We start from the raw sequence: 23,958 nt of genomic DNA, 5'->3' as shown, positions 1-23,958 counted from the left end.
ACTTCATCATTCTGCCTAGAGACTTCTTTAGGCAGATTCACAATGTAATTATTAGAATGTCTTCTATTTTCACATTCCCTGCAGGACAAGGTTCATTAACTGTTCTTCCAGTTTGGAACGGCATTCAGGTGCCCTTTTCTTCAGCCTACAACGTTTTCCCTCCTGTCCTTCAAGCCCTCATCAACAGTCTCCTGGCGGCCCTTCCAGAATTTGCTTAACAATCTTTGTGAGGGCCTTCAAGACTTAGCCAAAGCCAATGACACATGGTTTAAGTTAAGCTCCATCTTTATTCTCTCACCTCACTCAGTGACTGCATGCAGGCTGCCCAAGGACATTTTGAAATGGCCTCAGGTAAGGTGGCTCTCTGCTGTAGGACAGATCCTAAGGAGCTGACTGCTGGAGACTCTTCTGACTGCACCCCCTCCCCGCCCCCGGAGCCATGCAGCAAGTCCTTCCACCAAGGGGGCTCCGAGTGGTGCTTCTCTGTGTCTTCCATGAGCAGTACTATGCTGGAGCTGGCTCTGATTAGCTCATGAGAGCTAATTGTTAGCTCTTTACTGTGTTCAGTGATATCTAAGTACCTTGACATTGCCATTGTGGGAGAATTTACACCACAGAAATCAGCAAATGTCACAAATCAGGACTTTTCTTTTCCTGGAGAGCCAATTTACCAGCATACCTCTGAATGTAGTCTATGCACTAATAACGCTGAGTGCATTATTTAGCCTCTCTGTGCCTCAATCTTCTTATTTGTAAAATGGGACTAATAATACTATCTATGCCATAGAGTCAATATGAGAATTAAATGAGCTAATACATATAAAATGCTTGGACAGCGCCTAGCCACAGGAAGCACTAAGTATTAACTATTATTTTTACTGTTGCTGTTGTTATTACTGTTATTGCCACCTTAAACTTTCATTGGATTTTCATAGAAGATAGGCTAAATTTTTTAGAATGTCGTTCAATGATAATGTCATCTGACAGTTCCAACCACAGTTCCATTATTTCTGGAACTCAAACTATTTTTCCATCTCCAAACCTTGGTATACGTAGGTACCTTCTGCCAGGAAAGCCCATCCCTTCCTTGCCTATCATCTTCCAGACCATTTCTTTTCATCCTTTTGGACCTGCACACATTGCCTCCTCTGGGAAGCGCTCCCCACCACCTCTGCTGGGCATGGACTCCCTCCTCAGTGTTGCCATTGCTCAATGCACAACCCTCTCTTTTCCTGATAACACTTTACTGTGGTAACTGGTTTACATCTGTTTTCCCTTGTGAGTCTGGGGTTGGATGTGCTATTTCTCCGTGTCCTCAGCACAGTGATTGGGGTGCTGAATATTTGTTGAATGAATGATTGACCATTGCCAGGGAAGGTGGGGGAAAGGATAAGTAGCCTAGTAGGATAATAAGAATAACGTTTTTGCTTAAGTGACCATAGGTATGTGGTATAGAGCAATGACCTAGGACCCCAGTTTTAGGTTTGATAGGTCCTAGATTTGTCATGCAGCGACCCTAACACCTTCACCCTCTTTATACCTTCGGTCAGAATTCTGCCTTTCATGATGGCTCAGATGTCAAGTCTTCTGTGAAGTGTTTCCTTCCCTCTGTCCCTCCCCAGCTCTCCACGCTCATCATCATTAGCAACCACATCATTTACTCTCCTGGATTTCCCCATCAGAATCCAGTAGTGTTTCTGTATTTCCACCCCCGATCCAGAGGGGTGAGTATTCGGGGTACGGCGTTGTTCAGCCGTAGACCAGTGAATTCGTCCTCCCACACCCGCGCCTCTGTTTCCCCGAGCGTGAACCGGGCACCGCGGAAACACCTTACCAGGGCTGCGCTTTGGTGGAGGGCGAGCGGACCCTGAGGGAGCAGGCAGCCCCCGCGCCGGCGGAGGAGCTATGGGGCAGGCGAGCGGGAGAAGGAGAGCGCCCGGAGGCTTCAGAGCAAAGAGGGAGTGGGGGGGGGGCCCGAGGCGGGGCGGCCGGGCAGGCCGGTGGCCGGGCGGGGCGGGGCGGGGCGGGGCGGGGCGGGGCGGGAGCGGCGCGCGCCGGGGCCTGGCCGGACCGTCCGAAGGGACGCGCGCGAGAGCCGGCGATGGGCCCCGCGGCGGGGCTGGCGGCGCTGCTGGCGGTGCTGGCGCTCGGAGCAGGGGACCCGGCAGGGGCCGCGGCGCGGGGGGACACGTTCTCGGCGCTGACCAGCGTGGCGCGCGCCCTGGCGCCCGAGCGCCGGCTGCTGGGGCTGCTGCGGCGCTACCTGCGCGGGGAGGAGGCGCGGCTGCGCGACCTGACCAGGTGAGAAAAGGCGCGCGGGGGCCGCAGAGGCGCCTGAGTCAGAGGAGACTGAGTCAGAGGGTGAGACCGAGGCACCGTGCTGTAGGGTGGCGGGTGTCTGAGTCTCGCTGTCACTCAGCGGGGGACCTCAGACCCCGCTTGAGACTGGGTAAGAGCCTCACTAGATCGTGAGGCTGAGACACTGTGTGGCCCAGCGTGACCGTCAGGCCCAGTGTCACCCAGTGTGGGACCCCCGAGACACCGTGGCATGAGGTAGTGGGGAAACAGACCGAGCGTGACCTCAGGGACGCTGTGTCACACAGTGTGGAACCTCCAACTCCGTCGCACACACCGAGTAGCTCCCCAGATCCATCCTCACACGGCCAAGTTGATGCGCTGTGGAAAAGTGTGGTCCGGAGTGACTCAGGCCGAGTGGGAGGACCTCCCAAGGCACGGCGTCAAGCGGTGTGCGCCCCCAGGCTCTGTGTCACAGAGCCACAGCTCGACTGCAAGAGTGAGAGGGAGAAAATAACTGTGTCGCTGTAGCCGTATGTGTGACCCAGAGAGCTAGTGTTTAATAGGAAGTGACATTCTGTGACCATGTGTGAGATTTACATGCCTTTGGGACTGGATGGGCAAGACATTATGGACATCTCAGCATCACTCTGGATGCTGTTTGCACAGCTCATTATATGAATAACGCTTCATGTTCATTAACTCATTCAACACCGGTGTTTGCCTATTTTGAGCCCCACACTGTTCCAGGCAGTGGGGATAAAATGGTGAGCAAGCCACACAGCTGTGTCCTCAAGAAGCTTGAGTCGCTAGCATCATGACTGTTAATCAGAGATGTCTATTGTCTCCTTTGTTTTCAACTCTCCCTTCTCCTTCCACATATAAGAGCTCTCTAAATTCTTAATACAAGATAACTGAGATTTAATATGTGTATATTGACACCAAGAAAACACTAGGGAAAACCATACTTATTGACACCAAGAAAACACTAGGGAAAACCATCCTTGATACCAGAGGATACCGAGTGTAGCACACACAAGCAGGTGCTCAGCTAATACCGTTTGCTATACAATCAGCAAACTCTAGTGCTACACACTGTGGCATAAAAGACTATGGACGTGGCATGCTGGGGCACTGTAATCATGTATTGACTGTCAGTGTCAAACTATGAAAAAGGAATGACTGTATTATGTGATACATTGTTTTTGAATATGTGTTGTGTCTTCTCTGCCCAGGACATGAAGAAGCCTGCAACAGTGCTGTTACCACATTGCTATCTGAATATATTAATAAAACTGAGCGAGTGTATGTAAGAGTAATACTGAGCGAGTGTATGTGAGAGTAATACTAATTCTGGGGCACATGGGAAGAAGGTGTGTGGGACACTATGGCTGTATGAGAGAGCTCCTGTTGGAGAGAATCAGGTTGTGTGTGGAAGTGTGTGCGAAAGATCTTGTTTGTTACTCAATGGTGACTGAATGATGATGTAATTTTGTATATGCTCTTAAGTATGTACCTTACATATAAGCACTTATATGTGTGTTTAAATTTACTATTAGTTTGAAATAGTGTGAATATATACACATGCACACACAAAATACATGTGTGTGTTATAACAATAAAAGATGATAATTTCAATAATTCTTATCACTCTTCAGGGTTGCATAGTTGCCCAGTGTTTTATGGGTCTACTCTATAAAGCAAAATGTTTTAATTCTGTTCTTAGTCCACATGCATCGGAGTCTAGGTTTATTGGTGGAAATAAAAGACTCTTCTCTTTGATTTGAGATTCCAACAAGTTCCCTGCTATCCATGTGCTCGTTCTCATACCAGTAATCTCTTTATTTGGGTGGCTCAGATAGAGATGAGGGGGTCAAGATCCTGATGCCGAGCCTCTCAGGGAACAGGTTCAGAACAGAGAGATGGCCCTGTGGATCAAAGCGACTGGTGGAGGGGGTGGGGGGCGCTGATGCTGGTCTCCTCTACTGTTTCATCACCATTGTCACAGAACCCTAATCTCATTTGCTTCTTACACACAATGCTTTGAAATAGGTTTGTATGACTCTCTCAAACACAGAAATCATTTAAAATATGAGAAAACTAAAGTTTAGTTACCCGAGATTATACATCTAGTAGGTAGCAAATCCAGGACTAGGACTTAGTTCTTTTGATTGTTTCTTTCTATCATGCCATGAGGTCCTTACGGCTTGCTTTATCTGATGTGCCAGGATCCAGACCAAACCCCATAACGACTGAGGTTTTATGAACAACTGGAGTACATAGTGGGTAAGAGTCTGGATGCAGGAATTTAACAGACCTCTGAATCCTTGGCTCTGACCTTGGGCAAGGTCCTTTACCTCTCTAAGCATTTTCTGATTTGTAAAATGATGGTAATGATAGCACCTACCCCACAGACATGTTGGAAGGATTAAGTACCATGTAAATAAAGGCATTTATCATTTTTCTTGGAAGGTAATGGGTGCTCAACAAATGTTAGCTCTAACTGTATGATTTTTTGTTTTATTTTGAGACTGCCTGGTGAAACTAGACCCCACCTTTGGCTCTAAGCAGGCACTAAGATTGTGAGAGCCCAGATAATAAAGATTCAGAAAAATTCTAGATTCTCTTCTCCGATGAGTTATGAACATTTAAGTTAGAAAGTTTAGTTTGATATTTTAGAGACTGTCTGCTCTTTAGTTGATGCTCTAAAACCTAGTGAAATGTTTGCTTTTTAAAACAAGAATTTTGGCAGTTCTGCTCATTTTCCTATAGTCCCAATCTGGTGATCTAATGTAACTTGAGATGTTATTTCTAAGGGCCTCAGTTGATATTCTTCTTTAAATTTCTAAATTTAGAAATAAAAGATTTGGGGGGGCGCCTGGGTGGCTCAGGCGGTTAAGCATCTGCCTTCGGCTCAGGTCATGATCCCGGGGTCCTGGGATCGAGCAGAGGCTGTTCCCTGCTCAGCCGGTTCTCCCTTTCCCTCTGCAACACCCCATGCTCTCTCTCACTCTCTCAAATAAATAAATAAAATCTTAAAAAAAAGAAACAAAATATTTTTCAATGTTGAAACTACTCCTTACTCCAAGTTAATGAATAAAAATTTTACTCTAGTAAATATATATATATATTATATATATATAAACATATATATAGTTATGTACTAGTATAGTGTAAATACTAGTTATATATATAAATATACTAGTTGTATGTGTATGTGTGTGTGTATATATATATAGATATATATAGTTAACCCCTAGCTTTTTATTTTTGCTGTTGCAGTTTAAAGAAACTACCGAGAAAGAGTAATATCAGCAGCAATAATTTTTGTGTTATGAATTAAGCATTCAGATGTCTCAGAAGAACTGAGACAAAGCCATTTCTGAATTCCCAAGGAGAAACATATTGAATTAAAATAGCCCATGTACTGCGGCTGGATGACCTATCCAGGCTATCCTTAACGCAGGATTGGGTTGCAAATTTTATGTACAGATTCTTGAAGCAAGGATCTGATTTTCCACTCTCAGCAACATTTGTTAAAGCAAAAGGCCATTTAGGAAACCCTGAGGTTTGAATTCAGCATCCAGCAACTCGGTCTCTGAAAACCAGCTATTTGCTCAGAGGCTGGGAATAGGGCCAACGTTTGGATTCCAAACCAGTCTCAGATATCTGTTGATAGGTTTTTTTCTTTGTGTGACAGAAAAATGACGTATCTGAACACTGAACTGAATTATGTGCTGCTGTAGAGATCAAACCCCTGCCCTAAATAAACTGACCCCATGATACAAAGTGCGATGTGAAGAGAACAAGGGGCTAGTGCTTTTTAAAAAAAATTTTATTTATTTGAGAGAGAGAGAGAGAGAGGAAGAGAGACAGAGAGAGCACGAGCAGGAGGAGGGGCAGAGGGAGAGGGAGAAGCAGACTCTGCTGAGTAGGGAGCCTGACGTGGGACTCGATCCCAGGACCCTGGGACGACGCTTAACTGACTGAGCCACTCAGGCACCCAAGGAGCTAGTGCTTTTGATATGCTGGAGGACTTGGGAAAAATTTTCACCTCTCTGCCTTGCTTCTTTCCTCTGATGCCTGTTAAACATTAGTCCTCAAGCACCAAATGAAGAATCTATTTATTCAGTTATGGAAAAGATGATGGAAAGAAACAATAGAATGGTCATGCTGAAAGGATACGTAGAGATCTTCTAGACTAGACCAGTTCTGTTATATTACAGAGGAGCAAACTGAGGGATAGTTGGAAGCCGGGTCTCTTCCTGATCCAACTGTCTAACAAAATTACTGCCCACTCAGCCTCAGTTGTCCTTGGATACTTACTCTTCAGGCTGGATTCAAGCCCAAGTCTCTGCTTGTAAGTGTTTTCATCTAGCAGTGGAATATCTTTCACTAAGTAGTTCCATATGGAGCTGAAGCAGGAAATAATGGGTAGTAAAAAAAAAAAAAAAAAAAAATCCCACATCCTGGAGGCTGGTTTAGTTTTTAAAACCATAGAGTAGCAGCTGCTCTCAAGGCACCTTGTTTGAGGTATCAGAGACATCCTGGTCCTTGACATGGTTCTCATTTCCTCCCTGGGGCACCCAGGCCCAGATTCTTGTTCCTTAGTTTATGCTTGAATTGAACCCTGAGCTCCCTGGAGGCACCTGGAGGCAAGTCATCTTCTATTTCAGGCTCCACCCTTGAGAAACCCTTAGGTCAGACTCAGCTTCACGGGAATGAATCCCCCCATCCTGCCACTCCCTCTGTTCTTCCTGTCATCCCTTCTTGCTCACTGAAGTCTTCCACTCTGGCCAAAGGACTCCAATAGTCTCACCGCCCTCGAGCACATGCCTATAAATCCATATCCTCTTCACTTTGCACGTACTTTTTTCTTTTACTTCCATTGTTGTTATTATATTGCTCCTGAAGTTAATAATTTTAAAACAAGGAAAAAATTTTTAGAGGGCATGCCTAAAACTCTTAGGCCTGCCTTATTATCATCAATAAATTGTAATAATGTTAATCCCAGTAGTGCGTTAGAAATGGAATAACTGTAGGATGCCAGGAAAGGAAACAGCATCTTTGGCTGATGTGAACACTGTTGTAGGACATCAGAAGAGGAGAGAAATTAACTAGAAAGATGATCACTTCTGGTCCCACCATTTCTGGCCCTTTTCTACACATGTCAGCAAGCCAGAGAGGCTGGACGCCTGCTGGACAACCCCACGTCTACCTCCCCCATTACAGCCACCAGTTTGTATGGACTGCTTCCTAAATATCTCCCTTGAATCTATCCCGTCCTCTGCCTCATTATTATGGTTCAGACTCTCCTTACTCTTGCTTCCAGTTTTGAATTGGCCTCCAGACTGTTCTTTCTGCCTCCGGTCATCCCCACTTCTGAACCTCACCCTCTCACAGATTCATATACATAAACATATCATAGTGTATCCAACTCTCACTGAAAACATTTTGGTGGCTGCTAATTGCACTCAGGGTAAAACCCATATTCCTCCGCAGGGCCTGTGAGGTGCTCCTCCCTTGCCCAGTCTGATCTACCCGTCATCCTCCGGATACACTGGGGCTCCAGCAGTACTGAACAGCTTGGAACTCACCTCCCATTTCTTTCTCTCCCTTTACGTATGTTGAACCATCTCTGCCTGCCTCTTCTCCCTTCCTCCTTATTTGCATCCACCCATCAAGTTTTGGTGTATTATCGCCTCTGTGAAACCATCTCTGACCTGCTCTGGCCAAATTAATTACCCCCTTTCCTTACTGCCGCCTAAGCCTTGTTCTTAAATCTGGTGCTGCATCTGTTATATAATTATTTGTGTCTCACCCACTAGTCCACGAGTCCTTGACACCAAGTTTATTGTCTTATTCAAAATCCTGTTCCTAGCTCCTAGAAGAATGTGTTTTAGTTACTCTTTCACAGAAACGTGTGTTGGATTTAGGTATAGAGCAATGAGAAAAACAGCTTTCTTCTTGTTCATGAAATTTTCAAGCATTGGACCCTGTCTTGCCTTTTCTTCGCCAGCATCTAGCATGGAGTCCGCCATCTAGCAAGTAACCAGTATAGACTGACTTATTAATGAACACGTTTGTCAAGCCACTATGCTTTTGTACATGTTGTTCCCGTTGGCTCAAAATATATTTTTCCTATGATACAGAGAAGATGAGCATGGGCCCTGAGCAAGAATGACAAGCTAATTCGTGAAGCGTTCCATATTTTTTGAATCACTGTGATGTACGTCTGAAACTAACGTAACACTGTGAGTCAACTATACTCAAGTTAAAAAAAAAAACAAAAAACAACACCTAAAAAAAAAAAATTCTTCCTCCTATTTTGGTTTAGCTCCATGGAAACAATATGGCAAAATCAGCTGAGAACAAGCTTCAGAGTCAGGAAGATTTGGGTTCAGATCTGGTTTTGTCACGAACAGTGTAGCCTCGTTTCAGGTTTCTCTCCCTTCAAAACGGGCTTGATAAAATCTACTCTGAGGGTTGCTGGGGCTATTAAATGAGATAAAATATATATAAAGCACTTAGCAGGATGCCTTGTACGTGGTAAAAGCTCAGTAAGTAGCAGCTATCAATTGTTTAATCCTGTAGGACTCAGATCAAGCGCCATTTCCTCCAGGAAATCTTTCCTTACACCTGCTAACTCCCACCTGGGTTAGGGGCCCTGCGTACAAGTGGCTGGAGCATTACATAACATTATAAGCTCACTTCTCTCCTAGCCGGTATCACAATTATTGCAATCAATTTAACAACATTTTTAAGCTTCTACCACATTCTAAGTATTGATTATAGAGTGATGAGAGAAAAGATTTTTTGGCTTGTGAGCTTGAGAGCTCCTCCGTGTCTTGCCTTTGAATCTCTAGCATTTAGCGTGGTGCCTGATGTACAGCAACTGACCAGCAGAGACTGACTCATTGCATGAACAAGTGAATGGACCTACTTCTGTTGTCCTGGTAGTTTTCATATTCTTTGTGCTTGTTGGTTAGACTATTATGTGAATTGCAAGGGGTTCACATTTCATTTTTAACTACTCTAAATGTACATACACCATGTCAGCCTTTAATAGGGGCAGTGGCTATATCAGTAAGCAATATCATTCTCCTCTCTTCCAGATTCTATGACAAGGTGCTTTCTTTGCACGAGGATTCGGCAACCCCTGTGTCTAACCCTCTGCTTGCATTTACTCTCATCAAACGGCTACAGTCTGACTGGAGGAATGTAGTACATAGTCTGGAGGCCAGTGAGAACATCCGAGGTAATGAGGAGGAGGGCTGGAGGGTAAGAGAAGATTCTATCTCCTGACTCTAGAAAGGAGAGAGATTTTGGTGGAATGTGATGAAGGGTCATGAAGTGGGTAGGGTATTACTCCATCTTCAGAGCTTTAGCTATTATGAAGAACTAGGTCCTCTTGTTAATATGTCTATGTGATTGTATGTTAGAAAGCACTTTTGGGGCATGCGACTCTTGATTTCGGGGTTGTGAATTCCAGCCCCACATTGGGTATAGAGATTGCTTAAAAATAAAATCTTTAAAAAAAAAGTGCTTTCATGCCCATTATCTCACTTCTTTTTTTTAAAGATTTTATTTATTTATTTGACACAGAGAGACACAGTGAGAGAGGGAACACAAGCAGGGGGAGTGGGAGAGGGAGAAGCAGACTCCCCACTGAGCAGGAAGCCCGATGCGGGGCTCGATCCCAGGACCCTGGGATCATGACCTGAGCCGAAGGCAGACGCTTAACGACTGAGCCACCCCGGTGCCCCCCCCCCCATTATCTCATTTGATTTTCACTACAACCCTATGAAGAAGTACAGGTTATATCATTCCATTTACATATTTGTCTAATAATTTCTATTTTATTAAACTGTAATGTGATCTGTAGCAAGGTCCGTTTCCTAATTTATTCTACTTTGTACTTGAAGAAATTTGCTGACTTTGGGGAGATTAAGAGGAAGAAGAGTTATCCCCACAAAGGGCAAGATTCCCAGAGACAGGATGGAAGCACACATGTGTGCTTTAGTTTTTATTCTAGAGCTTATGTTCCTCCTTCAGAAGATTGTAGTAAGCATCCACTCTGCGCCAGGAACTGTGCTAGCCATGGGGAATAAACACACATAAAACATGATCTTTGCTCATGAAATATTTGGACAGGTGATTATGCCTTGCCTGTATTAAATGCTCACCACCTGCTTTTGAGTGGTGGATTGGTGTTTTTCCTGCCCCGACAGCTCTGAAGGATGGTTATGAGAAGGTGGAGCAGGACCTGCCAGCCTTTGAGGACGTTGAGGGAGCAGCAAGGGCCCTGATGCGGCTGCAGGATGTGTACATGCTCAACGTGAAGGGCCTGGCCCGGGGCGTCTTCCAGAGAGTCGTTGGCTCCGCTGTCACTGACCTGTACAGCCCCAGACGGCTCTTCTCCCTCACAGCAGATGACTGCTTCCAAGTTGGCAAGGTAACGGTGTCCACAGAGAGAGAGAGCGCCAAGTGCTCAGCCCTCGTTTCTTGTGGATGAAATAACTATATCCTGATTGCCTCTGTGTGCTTTCGGTCCTTTCAGCAAACTTGGAAGTTTGGTATAATTCCCCATTTTCAGATGAAGAAGTTGAGGTTCAGACACGGTAAATAATCTGCCCAAGGTTACACAGTTTTAAGTAGCAGAAATAAATTTTGAACCTGGGTCTTTTAACTCTGAATCCCATGCTCTTTCCATAATAACTAAGGTGATCACACATGCAGGACACTCTTGAGAATGAAGGGAGTGTTATTAGTGGTTATTTGTTACGGCCAGACGACAGACATAAATTGGGACTGAGCTGGGAAAAATGGTCCTGGGGCCACCCTAACGGTAGCACCCTGCCTGCCGATGAACAGCTGGGTGGAAAGGAGAAGCAGGGTTCAAGGGTGGGGAAGGGGAGAAGAGGTGGGGATGTGAGGTAAGGTCACAGAAACTCAGCCTCCTGAGACTTTCTGGAATCCCTTGCAACATTTCCTAAGCATTGAGAAGCATTGGAAGAAAGCATTAGGAAGCATTTCCTAAGCATTGAGAAAGCATTAGATTAAGGTAGTGTCAAAAAGCTGAGGCCATTCACTTTCACATTACTTGAGGAAATAGACTTCAGGAACCTTCCATATGAGATATTTAACTGATCTTTGATCATAACTTATAAGCACACTTGAGGTCACTTTACAATATACTCTTTGTTAGCCTTTGCCATAAGAAGTAATGGAGTAAATCCTTTTTAATTTTGAAGATGTGTATTGCAGGAAAGTGAATTTTCCCAGCCCTTGCAGTATTCATTAGCAGATCTGAGTGAGAGTGGGCCTCATGTGCCCTGATGTGGGCCTCAAGTGCCCTGATGTGGGCCTCAAGTTTTAGGGACCAGTCTTCCAAATTAGTGCAGGGTGGGTTGTCCTAAGCCTCTCTATGTACCATTCTTCCTTCTCTAAGATCCTGAATGGAATCAGAGCTCAATCATCATGTTCATGACTAATTTAAATTTCAGCCAGGTAAAATAGTTCTGTGTATGGTACCAATATATGCTTCATTCATGAGGCCTTTCTGAAACTAAAACCGTATGTTGAAAATTCAGTAAGTCCCTTCCTGAAAGCCTCACTCGCAATCTTTATTTCTGTATTTATTTACTTATTTTAAAAGATAAAACATTTCAAATATAAGAAAACTACAAAAAATAATATAACAAGCAATTATATCTATAATTGAGATGAAATAGGTTAAAATTTTGCAACGTTCATTTCAGATTTTTAAAAAGGAATTTACATAAAACAGAAGGCATTAAAGTTAATATTAAAAAATGAATTTACATATAGCTCAATAAAGCCCCCCTCCTCTTTCTTCTCACCACTCTCCCGACCCCTTCCTTCTACTCTACCCTTGCCTGGGTGCCCAGGAACTGTCCTGAGCCATACAATATGTATGTACTATCCTGAGTCCAGCTTCTTTCGGCACACTGGATCCGTGAAATTTACCCACCTTGTTCATTTATTAATAATTCATTCCTTTTTATTGCTGAGTAGTATTCCATTGTATGAATATACTGTTTATCCAGTCTCCTAGTGATGGATACTTGGATTGTTTCCAGCCTGGGCTACTGTGAATAAAGCTGCTATTAACATTCTTGTGTAGGAGCGCCTGGGTGGCTCAGTCGTTAGGCGTCTGCCTTCGGCTCAGGTCATGATCCCAGGGTCCTGGGATCGAGCCCCACATCAGGCTCCCTGCTCAATGGGAAGCCTGCTTCTCCCTCTCCCACTCCCCCTGCTTGTGTTCCCTCTCTCGCTGTCTCTCTCTGTGAAATGAATAAATTAAATCTTTAAAAAAAAACCTATTAAAAAAAATTCTTGTGTAAGTCTTTCTGTGGACAGTTGTTTTTATTTCTCTTGAATAAATACCTGGGAGTGGTATTGCTGGGTCAAAGAAGAAGCTTCAATAATTATTAACATGTGGCCAAATTTATTTCATCTACATGTCTCCAATTTTCTCCTCCATGGATTATTTTAAAGCAGATCAGCCTTTCTAGTTTCTGAAATTCCTAGTTGTCTAATTGTACTACCCTACTGTCATGTCTATTGACTCTTGCTCATGGTTGATTATTTCCTGATATGGTTTATTATGTTTGTGAGCTTATTTTTAGTGGACTTTTTTCCCCTCTAAAAGAATCTCTGTGACTAGGGTTGTGGGAATATCATTCCACTCTGGTGGTATCACTGGCCTTAGATACTTTTTTTGAGTACATTACATCTGCATGATTTATTTATTTTATAACTGGAAGTTTATGCCTTTTGACTCCCTTCACCCATTTCACTCATCCCCTACTTCCCACCTCTGGCAACCAATCTGTTCTCTGTATCTATAGGCTCGGGTTTTTGTTATTATTGTTTGTTTTTGTTTTATATTCAACATATAAGTGAGATTGTATGGTATTTGACTTTCTTTGTCTAACTTACTTCACTTAGCATAATGCCCTCAAGGTCCATCCATGTTGTTGCAAATGGCAAGCTTTCCAAGCTTTCCTTCTCTTTTATGGCTGAATAATATTCCATTGTGTGTGTGTGTGTGTGTATCACATTTTCTTTATCCATTCATCCATCAATGGACGCTTAGGTTGTTTCCATATCTTGGCTGTTGGAAATAATGCTGGCAATGAACATGGGGGTGCATATATCTTTTTGAGTTAATGTTTTCATTTTATTCAGATAAATACCAGAACTGGAATTGGTAGATCAAAGGGTAGTTCTATTTTTGATTTTTTTGAGGAACCTCCATAATTACTTTCCACATTGGCCGCACCAATTTACATTCCCGCCAACAGTGCACAGCACTCTTTCTCTCTCTTGCCAGCACTATTTCTTGTCCTTTTGATAATAGCCACTCTAACAGGCAAGAGGTGATATATCATTGTGGTTTTGATTTGCACTGACCTTAGATCCATTATTATGTTGATTTTTTGGCTTGGAGTTTCCTTAGCTATATGAAGAATGCAAATTCAAACCTTAAACTCATGGGAAGCATAGGCTCAAGATTGTGAATATTCTTTTTTTTTAAGATTTTTTTTTTTATTTATTTGACAGAGAGAGAGACAGCGAGAGCAGGAACACAAGCAGGGGGAGTGGGAGAGGGAGAAGCAGGCTTCCCGCCGAGCAGGGAGCCCGATGCGGGGCTCGATCCCAGGACCCTGGGATCATGACCTGAGCCAAAGGCAGACGCTTAATGACTGAGCCACCCAGGCGCCCCAAGATTGTGAATATTCTACGGAGTTATTTTGTTTCCCCTAAACAATATCCAGACAGAAACAAACCAACTTTCTTGACTCTTTGCGACAGTGGGTAGATTTTTTCTGGTCCACCCTTTTCTTTAAGGTATAGTTTTTTCATGGATTTCAGTTTTATGAGTGTGTCTTTGTTCCAATTCCTAGGTTTTGGGAGGCCTAAGGAGAGCTCATATTCTGTCCTCATGCGGGCATTATAACCAAAGGTTGCTAAGTACCAAGATTACTAAGGCTAATGCCCGCCCCCATCCTAAGCAGCTTCAGCATCTGCTCTTAAGCTTATTGCTCGGGTTTTTAGCTCCTTTTTTTTTTTTTCTGGTACCTGGGTATTTTCCATTCTTTCTTGAAAATATATCATAAAATATTTATTATATTTTATTCAAAAGTTCCAAGTCTTTTTGTTTGGAAGGATTCGTTATCTCAATCTACCATATTTTTGGGACTTGGGAAAACTTAACAGACTGTTAACTAGCAGGAAAAGTTCAGTCATTTTGATTGTTATTTTTCAACTCAACCTTTTTACAAAAAGGAAACCTGAGGATCAGAAAAATAACATGGCAGATGAATGGCAGACCTGGAAGAGCAGCTGATTTACTGTTTAGACTGCAGTTTCAGTGCCTCTAAGGTTCTGCCCTGTCTTTCTGCTGGCCTGGAAGTTAGAGCAGAATTAGAATGTTTTGTAAGAGTGCTTCCAACTCTGTGATTTTATAATTCCATGCTGTCTCCAACATCAACTTCCAGGAAATTCCACCTGCAGTGCTGGTATTCTAGTTAACTGTAAGCTATTAGGAGACAGGAGCAAGGTCTAGTACACGTTGCCATATTCCTGCCTTCCAACATTTAATATAGAAAAAAAGTCACTGAACTCTTCGAGCATTCCCATGTGGGTCTAATATATTGTGTTGCAGTTATTGATTTACTCCTGTGCCCCTCATATGACTGTAAGCTCTTTAAGGTCAGGGATCATCAGGTACATTGCAAATACTCAGTAAATATTGAATAAATAAATGAATGAATTCAGTCCATTTCTCACAGTGCTACTGGCAGTATCTTCTTAAAAACACGACACTCACAACTCTTATTAGCTTAGCCCTTGCTACCTTTTGAAGTTCATTTCCTGCTTCTCTTCACCTTAGGCTATAACCACAATGTCCAACTTGAACACAAGCTTGCTTTTGGCTTCTGTTTCTGCCATTCCATCACTTTAAAATGTTCTTCCTCTCAATCTCTACTAATTGAAATCCTTTTCTTTCTTCAGGGGACGCCTACCTCAGATGCCACTTCTTCCACGAAGCCTTCTGAGATTCCCAAGTCTCTCCCTTCTCTGCCTCCATGACATATTATGCGTATTTCTTTTGAGTATTCATGCATTCTGCCCAGTATTACAGTTAATTGAGTTCCTATCTTTCTTCTCCCCAGATTATGAATTCCTTAAATGCAAGAACCCTTGTGTCTTCTCTACATCTAGAACAATGCATTGGATATAATGGATGCTTGATAAATTGGATTTAAATGAATTTGAGATGAAAACTTGCCTTCTTATGTTCCATCAGCCCTCTCACTCTTTGACATTTTCTCTCCTCTACCTGTGGATTCAGGCTTAATGATGGTACTTATGTTACCTACAGGTGGCCTATGACATGGGGGATTACTACCATGCCATTCCATGGCTGGAGGAGGCTGTCAGTCTCTTCCGAGGATCTTATGGAGAATGGAAGACAGAGGATGAGGCAAGTCTAGAGGATGCCTTGGATCACTTGGCCTTTGCCTACTTCCAGGTAGGGGAGTAAGTGAGGCTCACTACTTTTATCACAATAAATATAGTGCTTTATATCTGCTTGACAATTTTCTACACATTTTCATGTCTCTCAATTTATTTCATCTTCCCAACAGGACCAAATGTGAGTCAAGCAGGGCAGTTGTTTTATTATTTCCATATTTCACATGTGAGTAAACTAAATCTCCAAAAAATTCCTAATTTGTCACGAAGTTCGAAGAGCTGGGATTAGCGCCCAAGTCTGTCTGACTCTTAGTCTGGTGCTCTTTCCAGCGCCTTGACTTCTTTGAAAACCATCGTCTTCCACGTAGGAGGCAGGCTCCCATCTGTAATGCAGCAGCTGCCTTGACAGATGTCTAAGGGGTTCAGAGTCAATGTAGATCACTCTTTTGTACTGTCAGCAACTCCTATCTCTTCACAGATGTTCTGTCGTGATATTGCCAATATTCAAGGAAGAAGTTTGATTGTTATTGTAGGGGCCCTGGGCAGGCTGTCCCAAGATGGGCACTTTGGCATAAAAATTACTTTTAGTTAAAAGTAATCAAAACCCAGCAGATGCAGGAAAATCTTTCTACCTCCCTGCAACTGCCGAAGTTTGTGTTGGAAAGGAGAGCGTGTAACAGGAAGAGAGCTATTAACAGAGACTCCCCTTTACCTAAGGAACTTATCTGCATAATAGGGTAACCATGTTTTTCCAGACATCTCCTTTCACTTTCTTGCTGATGAGCTTTCTCCCCTTTGTGTCCTCTGACTCTACCCCTCTCCTTAGCTTATTGAAGCTTCATGTTGCCTCCTCGTCTTTGGACTTTTGTGTTTGTGTGGATTCCCCGTACATATGCCTACGAAATTTGATTTTCTCCTGTTAATCTGTCTCGTGTCAATTTAATTTTATGTCCATCTAGAAGGACTATAGGGCAGAGGAATCTCCTCCTCCCTGACATTATCCTCTCCCATCTGCAACTGGGTCCAACTGTAACTATGACTAGTGTCTGGCTATCAAGCTGGTGTCACTGGGCCGTAGTACAGCTAAGTGCCTCCTCCAGGGGTTGCTTTTTCTTGGCACTTGACCTATGAGCTGTTGTAGATCCACTCGTGGAAGCTCATTTCCCTAAATAGGGGATCTGCCATCCTTTTGTATAGCTAATCCATTTCCCACCAGAATTGTATCGTCTTCAAGAATAGGCTGGAAATATAGCTTACCGAGCCAGTTCCTTAGAGTTTCCAAAGCTAATAAACCATTTCTGCTCCCTACATTCCTTTCTCTTTCCCCCTTTTCCTGCGAAAAGGGAGGAGGACGTGGGTGGTCCAAACCCACATGTTGCTGCCAAAACAGATTTATTCTCAAAGTAGCAAATGGGCCTGTTTCCCTCATGGTAAGTGGGTCTTTGTTGTAAAACTTTCCAGGGTGCTCTTCCTAATGCGCCTGCTCAATTGCTCCATATTAAAGCTGAAATAGAATCACTGTGGCACAACAAAGGGCGAGATGAAATTGAATTTTAATAGAGGAAGAAAATGAAGGATTGACATGGAGACTAGGAGAAGATAAACTAAAGGAGCTTACCCTGAGAGAGATTTTTAAATGTGGCACCTGAGTATGGGTTTTGGCTTTTTTCCCCTGTGATGACTTAGGTTTCTCCTCTGCTCACTGGTAGACTCTCCCTTTCCACAATTGTGCTTTGTCTGGTAAATTTTATTCATCTCACAAGGCATAGCTCAAATGTCACCTACTTTGTGAAGCCTTCCTGTATTCTCCTCAGACTTCTCAGACTCCTTCTTTGTGCTCTTACAGCACATTTTTTTTACATGACAGTACTAGAACACATCAGGCATTGTCTCATAGACAGTTGTGGTCCCCTTTTTAACCCTTGTAAATTCGGGATAGATGTCCCCCCCATGGACCTTTTATTATCATATACAATATATGATATATATCATTATTTATGCCATGAAAATATTAAAATATGTAATACATAATAGCATGTAATATATAATACTGTATATTATATAATAGTTTTTTATGATATATTTTAGTAAAAAATTATTTCAGTCATTGTTAACAAAAGACAGTTGTGCAGTGATTAAACCACAGGCTCTGAAGTCAGACTGACCTGGGTTCAAATTCTGTGACAATTTGGGCATTACTTAACCTCCATGGACCTCAATTTTATTATCTTTATTTTTTTTTAAAGATTTTATTTATTTATTTGAGAGAGAGAGAATGAGAGATAGAGAGCATGAGAGGGAAGAGGGTCAGAGGGAGAAGCAGACTCCCTGCTGAGCAGGGAGCCCGATGTGGGACTCGATCCCAGGACTCCAGGATCAATGACCTGAGCCGAAGGCAGTTGCTTAACCAACTGAGCCACCCAGGCACCCCTCAATTTTATTATCTTTAAAAGGGGAATAATAATGATGTTGTTAGGAAGTGGGGGGAGGAAGGGAGATAATTCTCGAATCTTCTGAGTTCTTGGCTGAGACCTCCCTGTAAATAAAAAACAGATTAACAAGAGGAAAAATAAACTGAAGTTTATTACACGCATACCTCCTGTATACATGGGAAATGGGGCCAGGCAATGAGGAACTCTTTGAAGTGTCCTAAGCCGCCACCTTAAATACCATTTCCAGCTAAAGACAATAGAAAGAAAGGTGTTCGGGGAGGCCAATTTTGGGGGGGTGATCAGGAAATGCAAACAAGGTTGTTATGCAGATTTAAGTGAGCTTTCTCCATCGATAAGATTCTCCTGTGATTCAAGGGGCACCTGGGTGGTGTAGTGAGGCTGACTCTTGGTTTCAGCTCAGGTAGTGATCTCAGGGTCATGAGATCGAGCCCTGTGTTGGGCTCCATGCTGGGCGTGGAGTCTGCTTGAGACCCTCTCTCCACCTCCCTCTGCCCCTCCCCCTCCCACATGCGTGCGCACACTCTCTCTCTCTAAAATAAATAAATATACCTTAAAAAAAAAAAGATTCTCTTGTGATTCAGAGTCATCCTTCTTTTCCAGGTACATGGAGGGAGACACTCCTACAAATGGAGGGTTCCCTTATAAATGTAAATTTCTATCACAAAAGGGTAACTTCTCTGGTTTTCAAAGCTTCTCCCATGTCTGCCATTTCTCAAAATAATTAGCTCGAAATCCTTGTGCCAAAGAGGCATATTTTGGGGTGGCCTATTCTGCTCCCCTTCAATGATCACCTCAAAGGGTTGTCGAGAGGATTAAATGAGCTAATACATGTAAAGCCCTTAACACCATTCATGACATGTGCACTCAACAAATGTAAGCTATTATTATATTATACACTACAGGCGTAGGTGCGCCTTTTTCATGTAACATTATTTAGTGTACATATTTCCAAAGAAATTTAACTGGGACAGCAAAAGTAACTTTGTTCTTTTTTTTTTTTTAAAGATTTTATTCATTTATTTGAGAGAGAGAGAGAGAGCAGGTGGAGGGACAGAGGGAGAGGGAGAGGGAGAAGCAGACTCCCCACTGAGTAGGGAGCCCAATGTGGGGTTCGATCCCAGGACCCTGGGATCATGACCTGAGCCGAGGGCAGATGCTTAACCAACCGAGTCACCCCGGCGCCCCAAAAGTAACTTTGTTCTTGATAAAATATAATTTTATCTCATGAAAGAGCCCTTGAGTTTTAAAAATATGTAAAGTTGTATTTTAGTTCTCTTCATCTCAGAAGAGTTTGAAAAGCTATAACCTTGAGTTCATAATCTGACATTTTAAGATATCAATACAGTACTTAACTATCCCTCTGTTAAGTGTGGAACAGAATAACTAATGGTATTAAATAAGTGCAAACAATCTATGTCCAGGTCATCTGTGATGTAGCTTCTAGGTGGAATGAAATGCGGCTATTAAAAATGTTCTTTCTCTTGCATATCCACCTTCATAGCAGCACTATTCACAGCAGCCAAGAGGTGAAAGCAACCCCAGTGTCCACTGAGGGATGAATGGATAAACAGAATGTGGTCTATACATACAAGGGACTAATAATCAGCCTTAAAAAGGAAGGAAGTTCTAGGGGCGCCTGGGTGGCTCAGTCAGTTAAGCATCTGTCTTTGGCTCAGGTCATGGTCTTGGGGTTCTGGGATTGAGCCCCGTGTTGGGCTCTTCTCCTTCTCCCTCTCCCTCTATGCACTCTCTCTCTCAAATAAATAAATAAATAAATAAATAAATAAATAAATAAAATCTTAAAAAGAAAAGGCAATTCTGATACATGCTACAACATAGATGAACCTTGAGGACATTATGCTAAATAAAATAAGCCAGTCATAAAAAGACAAATACTGTATGATTGCACTTATATGAAGTACCTAGAGGAATCAAATTTATAGAGACAGAAAGTAGAATGATGGTTGCTAGGGGCTGAAGGAAGGGGGCAATTGAGAGTTGTTTGTTGGGTACAGAGTTTCAGATTTGCAAGATGGAAAAATTCTTGGGATTGGCTGCACAACAATGTGAATATAGTTAACATTACTGAACTGTACACTTAGAAATGGTTAAGATGGTAAAATTTTTTTAAAAGGTTGAGAGAATCTTTTTTTTTTAAAGATTTTATTTATTTGAGAGAGAGAATGAGATAGAGCACGAGAGGGGGGAGGGTCAGAGGGAGAAGCAGACTCCCCACTGAGCAAGGAGCCCGATGCGGGACTCGATCCCGGGACTCCAGGATCATGACCTGAGCCAAAGGCAGTCGCTTAAACAACTGAGCCACCCAGGCGCCCTAAGATGGTAAATTTATGTTATGGTTTTTTTTTTTTTTTTTTTTAAAGATCTATGTGTACATTTGAGAGAGAGAGAGAGGAAGAGAGCACAGAGGGGCAGAGAGAGATGGAGAGAATCTCAAGCAAATTCCATGCTGAGTGTGGAGCCCCATGCAGGGCTCAATCTCTCAACCATGAGATCACGACCTGAGCAGAACCATGAGTTGGACACCTAACCGATTGTGCCACCCAGGCACCCCTATGTTGTGTATTTTTTACCACAGTTAAAATATGCCCTCTCTGAAGACTATGAAGTGATAAAAAAAAAGTCCACCTGCAACAATGTAGAGTGAAACAATCAGGATATGGAAATGTATAACAAATATGCCTGTTAACTGTGTACACTCTCAGTCATCTGAAGTGCTTGGAGCCCCTGAGTTTCAGCAGAGCATTTCTTTTTCCTGTTTCTCGTGTTTCGTAGTGTGCTTCTTGTTGCTTTTATCTTAAACATGAATTTTTAACATGCAAAAATGACATGGCCAGAAGGAAATACAATTCTATCAGTTCATCATTCCTGGGCGCCCAGGTTAGGATGGCAGCCCACCTACACTGGGTTCTGTTCCTCAGTTTGTCTGGAAAGCCCCTGTGTACTTCTGAGCTTGTGTAGCTCAAGGTCAAATGGTGGTGGCAGGGAGAGGTCATTACTATGCAGTGGGAATGTTTCAGGTCTAGTTCGTCCTTTGCCTTCCTCCCACTACCTTTGTCGACTCTAGGAAGGACTGAGCCTGGAGAACAAATTATATTTTTACTAGGGTTTTTATAGTTCCCTGTTAAGCTTAATAATGAAGTATACCAAAATAACAACACCCTGCAGTTATGTGGTTTTGCATGCTTTAAGATTTGAGGGCACTTTAAGAAAGTTTATTTTCATTTATTTTTCTACCTTCCCTGGTAAGGGTGGGAATGAGTCATTTGTAAATGAGGACACTGAGGAGACCTGAGTTGCATTAGGGCTGCAAATCCTGAATTAGGACCGAGAACTTCTACATTTCTAGTCTGCTGCTCATTTCAATGAGTCTTATTGTCTCCTGGTGGTAAGAGTGTTTTATAGTTTTTTGTTTTTTGTTTTTTGTTTTAATCCATTTAATGATTTGGTCAAAGGAAATATCCTCAGTGTAGTTAACTCCTTTCCTTTCTTTCTTTTTGTTTTATAGGCTGGCAATGTTTCGTGCGCCCTCAGCCTCTCCCGAGAGTTTCTCCTCTACAGTATGTAATGATGGAAGATGAATGAGCCACAGCGCTGATTTACTGGGAAATCCCTTCTGCTCCCGGCCCTTAATCCCTGCAAGGACGAGACAGCCATGTGTTTTTATTTCTCTAATTTTATAATCCAAGCCACATTTCTAATTTTGGATCGAATCTTACTTAGCTGTTGATCAGTGCATCAGGGGGAAGCTTTTTGGTCTGTGGGAAAATGCTAAGAAGGCATCAACATGTCCCTTTGCTCTTCCACTCCCAGCCGGGAACAAGGCCAGGACCAGGGGAGGAGGGTGTGTGTGTGGCAAACGAGATCAATGAGAGCTGTGCATGCAAGGAGAGTGATTCTGTGGGATGACTGATTTCGGCTGTTTCCACAGAGATAGCAGCTCTTCCCTTTAAACCAGAGCTCACGTGGCTGTCAAGCACCCTGCTCAGTTAGTGCGGGGGTTCAGCTTCGACACTCCCCCCAGGGCACGTCACCACGGTTAAATGGGAGGGAGATTTCCGAGCCTAGCTCTCTGCTTGGATATTTTTAGTGAAAATTTTGGTGGAAGCTGACTTCCCAGGTTTTCCTTTAATAAGATACCGAGATACCAAAGTAAGTAAATAATCACTATGATATTTTAATATTTATAAAGTATTTCACAGAGGACTTCACAGTTGTATTGCTTTTTACTGAATCCATTTAGTAACATTATTCCAGTCTGATAATTGGGCAAACAGTAGGATGTAGAAGTAGCCATATGGTCTGGAAACATGTGGGCAATTACTACAGGCAAAATGATAACCCAACCCTTCTCTCTTTCTTCGTGTTTGCTCTGTTAAAATCTCTGCCTGTCCCGGAGAACCCAAACCACGCACGGTTGTAGGTGGAGTGGACACAGCAAATTGGGATTGCCGGTTCCATTTCTGGCTCTGCAGTATTTTCACTGGGGTTTTGGGCTCATTGCTTCTATTCTCCCAAACTTCATTTTGCCTCTTGTTACAAAAAGGATGGTAACTTCTGTCCGTCCGCTCTTTTGCCAGGGTGGTGGTTGTGGTGGTGGTGGCGGCTAGAGATACACTGAGCTCCTCAGAGAAAGATGCTTTGGGAGCATTAGAACAATCCAGCATGTCCTTCTGAGAGGCACTGAAGCTCAGGACAGAGGCTAGCAGGCCATGGGGAGCTGCTAACCGAGGGGCATCTTACAGCCACAGTGGGTGCCTACAGGTGGGCACGGATAAGACACAAGACCTCTGTGGGAACCCGGGCTAGACCAAAGTCTAGAACCCCTCCGTCTCATACCACACTGCTCTGTATGTAGGCCAGTTAGGGATTTTGAAGGATCTCGTAGATTGGGGAATGGATTAGCTTTCACTGCTCCAGGGAAGAATAGGTTGGGTCTCTCTGCTATAGGCTTTGGCTCTCTGGACTTCTCTTTCATAGCATTTACGGGTTTCATTGTGAGTAGTTATTTAATGTAGCTTTTCTCCATTAGGCTCTAAACTCTGGGAGGTTAGCCTCTAGCACAGTATCCAGGGCATGGTAGATATTCCCTGAAGATTTACTGAATGGGTAAATGAAGGCAGGCAGGCAGGCAGGCACGAAGAAAGGAAGGAACGAAGGAAGGAAGGAAGGAAGGAAGGAAGGAAGGAAGGAGTGAAGCTTCTTCCCGATACATGAAACTTACCATCACGGTACCCTAGAGCTGCCATCCTTATCATCCCTTGGTCTAACAGTGTTCAGCACCACTTTCCTTCCCAAAGTCCTTTGCACCCTCAGATCTACTGGGCCTAACTCAGTCTTTTTTAATACCAGGTACTCTTCTGGGAGTGAGGGCCTTACCATCCTCCTGTGTATGGACATGGCAGCTTTTCATGGTGTCCAGTGGCTGGTCGTGTGTGGGCAGGAAGCTATACAAAAACTTGAGAAAACTGAGACCATTGTTTGTTAATCTGTATTATTCCCTGCTCTGATTTCTTCCAGGCCCAGATAATAAGAGGATGGCCAGGAATGTGTTGAAATATGAAAAGCTTTTGGCAGAGAGCCCCAACCAGGTGGTAGCTGAGGCTGTCATCCAGAGGCCCAATGTACCCCACCTGCAGACCAGAGACATCTACGAGGGGTTATGTCAGACCCTGGGATCCCAGGT

The 23,958-nt window shown here is 43.3% G+C and overlaps 1 protein-coding gene and 1 non-coding gene across 2 annotated transcripts in view; both read left to right on the top strand.

Annotated features, from left to right (window-relative positions):
- Positions 1 to 2,101: 2,101 nt before the first annotated feature.
- P4HA3 (prolyl 4-hydroxylase subunit alpha 3) overlaps positions 2,102 to 23,958 on the top strand; it is a 37,918-nt gene continuing 16,061 nt past the window's right edge. Inside the window, exons 1-6 of the mRNA XM_028115868.2 lie at positions 2,102 to 2,301; positions 9,411 to 9,553; positions 10,527 to 10,750; positions 15,710 to 15,859; positions 21,781 to 21,832; positions 23,793 to 23,956. Coding sequence (XP_027971669.1) covers positions 2,102 to 2,301; positions 9,411 to 9,553; positions 10,527 to 10,750; positions 15,710 to 15,859; positions 21,781 to 21,832; positions 23,793 to 23,956 — 933 coding nt within the window. The remainder of the gene's footprint in view (positions 2,302 to 9,410; positions 9,554 to 10,526; positions 10,751 to 15,709; positions 15,860 to 21,780; positions 21,833 to 23,792; positions 23,957 to 23,958) is intronic.
- On the top strand, positions 8,409 to 8,510 carry LOC114218828 (U6 spliceosomal RNA). The gene has a single exon (XR_003611250.2). It is a non-coding gene; the product is annotated as a U6 spliceosomal RNA (small nuclear RNA).

Source organism: Eumetopias jubatus, unplaced genomic scaffold, assembly GCF_037043125.1.
Source record: "Eumetopias jubatus isolate StellerSeaLion01/CBP00866 unplaced genomic scaffold, mEumJub1_p1.0 scaffold_13, whole genome shotgun sequence".
Classification (NCBI taxonomy): domain Eukaryota; kingdom Metazoa; phylum Chordata; class Mammalia; order Carnivora; family Otariidae; genus Eumetopias; species Eumetopias jubatus.
This window is presented reverse-complemented; position numbering and strand designations above follow the sequence as displayed.